This window comes from Equus quagga, unplaced genomic scaffold (assembly GCF_021613505.1).
Source record: "Equus quagga isolate Etosha38 unplaced genomic scaffold, UCLA_HA_Equagga_1.0 156987_RagTag, whole genome shotgun sequence".
Classification (NCBI taxonomy): domain Eukaryota; kingdom Metazoa; phylum Chordata; class Mammalia; order Perissodactyla; family Equidae; genus Equus; species Equus quagga.
Genome location: NW_025797034.1, coordinates 1 through 6163, shown reverse-complemented (window position 1 = coordinate 6163; position 6163 = coordinate 1). Strand labels below are relative to the sequence as shown.

General features: G+C 42.8%; 1 protein-coding gene across 1 annotated transcript; it reads left to right on the top strand.

The window, feature by feature from the left end:
• The first annotated feature begins 1062 nt into the window (after nt 1-1062).
• On the top strand, nt 1063-4357 carry LOC124233181 (seminal plasma protein HSP-1). The gene is made up of 5 exons (XM_046650334.1): nt 1063-1138; nt 2197-2241; nt 2814-2858; nt 3887-4018; nt 4218-4357. The coding sequence occupies exons 1-5, from the start codon at nt 1063-1065 to the stop codon at nt 4355-4357; spliced, it is 438 nt and encodes a 145-aa protein (XP_046506290.1).
• Nucleotides 4358-6163: the final 1806 nt, after the last annotated feature.

The following is a 6163-nucleotide window of genomic DNA, read 5'->3' as shown; positions in this document are numbered from 1 at the left end:
TGATGGTTGAAGCATCAAGGAAAATGAGTTGGCAACTGAAGTCATCTAGGAGAGGTGTTCTGAAGGTTAGGCCTGTGCAGTTGCCTTCAAAAGGGTGACATCTTTCGAGGTGAGAGTGGAGATACTCTACCTTTCACTACACAGTGTGTAGTTAAGTACAAGGGTTAGAAGGAGGCAGGGAGGACAGACAAAAGGACCCATGGATCCCCACCAAGGTTGAGCTGGTGTTCAAAGAGCACCTACTGTATACATAGTCCTTACACCAGGTTAAAGTACTCAGTATACAAAACTCACATTGCACTGTATGGAAGGGATTGTTATGTGCACTTTGTAAGTGAGAAAACTGAGGCTCAGCGCAAGGGAAAGATTTATTCAGGAGAAGAGGAGAGTTCCAGGTCTTTCTGCTCTTGTCTGAAGATGGGTTGTGTTTCCAGTTTGTCTTGAGTTTTCAGCCAGGATGGGGAAGCCGTTTGGGGACAATCAATATGGTTGAGTTTGGCATGTGTTAGGGAAACTTTCACTATGAAAATGCCCACTAGACCAGGTGAGTCTAACAGCGGCTCTGCCCCAACTCGTCCTGTGCCCTTGAGGAGTTCTCTGAGCCTCAGTTTCCTCCCCCTCCAAATGGAACCTTGCATGGCTACCTCATCAGGTTGTTTTGAGGCTCCTACAGGAAGCTGGTTGAGCCTTGTACCTGATGCTGAGACTGTGGTCAGGAAATGAGATGGATGCTGTTGAACACCCATGAGAGAAAATGATCTTTTCATCTCCCCCTCCTTCCTTTGCCGGGTCATAGGGGACTGGAACCGAAAAGGATATTACAAACATTTTTGCTGCATTTTAAACTATTGAACCTCAGAGACTTTACATGGCTGGCCAATGTCCTGTGCATGCTACCTGAGAGATAAACTTGAACTTCATGCTCTCAGGCTTAGGAATGCACAAGCACTCCCCTGGTGAGGTTGATTTTTATCAGGTCACGGAGCTGTGGGGTAAGGTATAAGGGGATAGATAAAAAGGCAGGGGCTATTGATGTTTTCAGTCCCAGCAAGGCAAGCTGCCATGGCACCACGTTTGGGAATCTTTCTGATTTGGGCTGGCGCTTGTATCTTTCTCCAACTGGACCATGTGGATGGAGGTGAGAAGGGCTTGAATTGGTGTGGAAGAACCTGCACCAGAAACGGGTTGGTGTGTAATAGAATAATAATAATGATGATGGCATGAAATATATCTGCCAATTCTTGAGTATATCTCAAGGACCAGACACTATTATGGCCTTTCGTTATATTTAAGTTTCAAACAAGTATTTGAAATGTAAACGTAGTCAATCTTACTCAAAGGCCGACATTGTTATTGCCTATCAACCCTCATGACAGCTGCCTCATTCCTAAATATCCTTCCAATGTCCCAGTCATGGGCAGCCTCTATACAGGGTTAGCTAAATTGTTCAAAGGAAGAGTTTTTGATGGAAATATAATTCAATATTTGGAATAATAGGAAAAGCGTAGTCTCAGGTAAAATCTTATGATTTCTGTGGTGTAATTCATTTGTGGCGGTATGATATCAGTGAGAAAGTGTAAGAATCTTACTTATCTGTTATGTTTAGCCCTCTAGTACTCACATCCAGAGTGTTATCTGTTTAGACAAAACATGGATGTAAAAATGTAAAAAAAAATACAGTATTGTTAATTGCCATCACTACATTGTATAGTAGATTACTAGAACCCTATAATTAAAAATGTGTTAATTGGGGTCCCAGCCCCATAGCCAAGTGGTTAAGTTCGTGTGCTCTGCTTCAGCAGGCCAGGGTGTCACCAGTTTGGATCCTGAGCACGGACATGGCACCAGTCATCAGGCCATGCTGAGGCGGCGTCCCACATGGCACAATCAGAGGAACCTACAACTAGAATATACAGCTATGTACTGGGGGGCTTTGAGGAAAAGAATAAGAAGAAGAAAAAAAAAGAAGATTGGCAACAGATGTTAGCTTTGTTGCCAATGTTTAAGAAAAATGTGTTAAGTGGGAAGATCTCGTGTTAAGTGTTCCTAGCATGAGAAAAATGCTTATAAAACTTTAGTGTGAAAAAAAGAAAGTTATAGATGCAGAGCAGGTCCTACTATAGAATGTAATCAGAGTGCATAAATTTTGTTCTGATCCCATCTCCATTCATCTCCTCTTCTCCTGAATTTGTCCAGATCTGCAGACGACGGGGGCTGACCATTCTGCTACAGTGAACCCAGGTAATCTACTTAAAAAAAAAAAAAGAAAAAACATGGATGTCAAAATGTGAAAATAATATAGTATTGCTACTTCTAATCAGTACATTGTATAGTAGATTACTAGAACCTACAATTAAAAATGTGTTAAGTAGGGGGCCAGCCCCATAGCCAAATGGTTAAGTTTGTATGCTCTGCTTCAGCAGCCCAGGGTTTCACTGGTTTGGATCCTGGGTGCGGACATGGCACCGTTCATCAGGCCACGCTGAGGCGGCGTCCCACGTAGCATAATCAGAGAACCTACAAATAGAGTATACAGCTATGTACTGGAAGGCTTTGGGGAAAAGAAAAAGAAGAAGGTAAAATGAAGATTGGCAACAGATGTTAGCTCAGTTGCCAATGTTTAAAAAAATGTGTTAACTAGTAAGATCTCATGTTAAGTCTTCTTACTGCAATAAAATATTTATAAAATTTTAGTGTGAAAAAGAAGAAAGTTATAGATGCAGAGCATGTCATACTATAGAATGTATTCAGAGTGCCTTAATTTTGTTCTTGTCCCATCTCCTTCCATCTCCTCTACTCCTGAATTTTTCCAGATCAGCAGCTGATTATGACCAAACATTCTGCTACAGTGACACCAGGTAATCCATTTGGAAAATAATGAAAAAAACCAACAATCAAATAAATCAGATTAATGTCTGGAGAGGGAACTGTGCTTGAGATTCTTATGAGATATTTACATGCAAGAGGTAAGTTTGCCTTCTCAATAATTGGAGATGTAAGTGTACACATCTCCAGGGTATCCGTGAGAAACAAGGGGCCCTCTATAGGCTAAGCAGCCTATAGAGAGGGGGACTGGAATCTGACTCCAGGTCGGGGCTTCAGGGCTGGTGCCAGATGCCAAGGTAAATAGGGCCTCATTCCAAGGGATGGTGTTCGAATAAGGGAGCTTGCCCAAGAGGCATGAAGTAGGATTGGGTAGGGAGATAGTTTTCAACAGGAATATGCACGTGAGTTGTGGAGAGTTGACATCTGTGACCAGGAAATCCACTGATGAGGCTGACAGAATTCATCAAGTCTAAAGATGCCTTGGCCAGGTCCACATAACCACAAAGCCCTCTGTCTTTCTGGAATTTTCATCTTTGATCCATTAAAATGGCTAAATCAGTGCACATTGAAACTATCTTAGATCTGCCATGATTGTGGCACAGATAAAAATCATGCTTCCATGTGATGTGAGGCAGAATATTAATGATAAGAACAAGAAATTGCCTGTGTTCACAGAGATAGAATCTCTTTAGACTTTTGGTATTGAATGTGGGAAAGCAGAAACTACAGATCTTGACACAACAGAATAACAGGTGACAAAAGTTATGGTGCAAAATCAGGCTACTCTGTTGTCTGGCAAGCTCGTCCATTGCCTGGAGCTCCAATATCCATGGAAATGCCTCTGGGTAAATGTCACTGGAAGTTAAAGAGCCTTTCCTAGTCCCTGAGGGTAGAGATCACTTCACATTGACCTTAATATCCCTGATGCTTAGTAAAGGGCTTTCTACATGGCAGGCCCTTGGTGATGATGAGCTAGCTGGAATAGAAATTTTGCAAGAGTTACCGCAGAGCTAATGATAACCTGAAGAGCTGATGGAGACAACGTCTTTGCTTTTTGCAGAAAATAAATGTGTTTTTCCATTCAACTATCGAGGCTATCGGTATTACGATTGCACTAGGACTGATTCGTTTTACCGTTGGTGTTCCTTAACTGGCACTTATTCAGGGAGTTGGAAATATTGTGCTGCCACAGGTGAGTATGGAGCTTATGCTCACGTGGTGAACATGAGGATTCCCTCGTGAGGGGGGTACTTCCATAATTGCTCACTAGATGGAAGTCTCAGGCTTTACCTTGTCTTTACTAACATGTTGCATTCATGTCCCTTTCTCTTGATAACACACAGAAAATGTTTTCTATGAAGCACTTTCTCATCCATTCCTTGTACTTTCAGACTATGCCAAATGTGTCTTTCCCTTTGTCTACCGTGGCCAAACATATGACCGTTGCACAACTGATGGGAGTCTTTTTCGCATTTCTTGGTGCTCAGTCACTCCTAACTATGATCATCATGGAGCTTGGAAATATTGCTAGTAATAAAAAGGTAAGTGTCCTGGGGATGATGAGAAAAGGTGCGAGTGATCAGGCATGAGACAGAGCTGGAGAAAGAGAGAGAAAAAGATGACACAGAGAGGTGTGAGAAGGCAAGAGGAGACAGGTGGAGGGGTGGACAGAGATAGAAAGGATGTAGGAGGAAGAGTGAGGAGCAGAGGTTTGGAGAGGAGGGAGAGGAAAAAGGAGAGAAAAGGTACAAGATGAGTAAGGGAAAAAAGACAGAATACAAAAGATGAAGAGTTAGAAAAGGAAGAAGAAAGAGAGTTTGCAGGGTTAAAAATGGAACGACGAGTATCTGGGGAGGATTAGTGGCAGGAGAACGTACAGGGAGAAAAGGTGAGAGAGAGAGAGGAAGAGACAGTGAAATATCTTATGAGAAGCATGTGAATGCAGCAGTAGAGATAGGGAAGAGCAGGTAGGACAAGGAGGAAAAGAGAAACAGCTTGGCACTCATGTGACTGACTGGAAAAATAAGTAGAACTCCTTAACATGGACAGCAACACCTTGTTAAATTGCTGTACAGTGCATCTAACCCATGGCCATGAATGCAATGAAGCCTTTGAAATCTGCGTGAAGAAAATCAAGAAATCTCAAGCATAAAGGTGACGCTCTGTGCAACAGAGGTGCAAAACTTTCCCTGAAACTCCACTTTGTTCCCACTGTGCCTGAATTCAATCAATAAACCACTTTCTCTGCAGGTGTGGTTCTGTTTCCCGTTCATGAAAGGAACCATCTTTCCAATGGGAGGGTCTCAGTGTGCCCAGCTTGATCACACAGGATCTTCATGTCCTGGCCCTCTCCTCCTCCAGACCCTGTGTGGTGATGGAACATAACACACATCAGAGTTGTCTTTTCTGTGGGTTTGATTGAATGTTGATGGTGTAGTGTGGAGGCCACTGGAGTGCGGGTGGGAGGAGGGTCCCAGAGGGTATGGAGAGCTGGTCCCTGTCTTAAATGACTTTTCTTTCCTGACTTAGGTGAAATGTTATTTCTTCCTGGAGATAGTCTCTGACTCCCAATATAAGGAGTGCTGATCATGTGCTTCCCGTCCATCCACTCTGTACTTGCAACTAAACTTTCCATTTTTCTGAGGTTTGGAATCTTTTCAGGGACCTGATGGGCTGCCTTGTTTGCCCTGGCATAAGGTGTTATATGCAGAACGTGGCACCTCCTTGGTCCTCAGACATATTTCAAAGACCTGCTATCTTTTTCTTTTTTAAAAAACAGGTATTCTAGAAAAATAATATATCAGTACATAACAGGGCTTGAATGAGACAAAGTAAAATTCACATGTGCCCCAAATAAAAAAGGGCCTTGAAGTTAACGCCTAATCTTTCTTCTGGTGCATGAGCACCCCAGAGAGATCTAGAGTAGTGGGTATTGCATTGGGGATGGCCTTTTGTCACCATACAGGGAGTTTACCACTCTTGGCCTCTATGATGTTCAAGTTGGTATTTCACTGGAATCTGAAACCAGGTCAGTTTAAGGACTATCCAGTAAAGGAGCGTAGAAAGGCTCCTCGTGTGGTCCCAGAGAGCCAGGTAGAAATTTCTATTCTTGTCCCTCTGAACCGATTTGAGAGACACATTTATTCAAGAAAATACACTAAATATCAGTCAGAACAAGAGTCTGTGAGATCCGAGGTACTTTATGATCCTCACCAAGCACACCAACCCACAGCTCTGTGTGATGAAAATAACATTATGAACAACATCATGAGATCAGTGGAAAAGATACTCAGACAGCCCTGCTCCAATGACCATCTCTCCAGGGTGACTGGGTGTA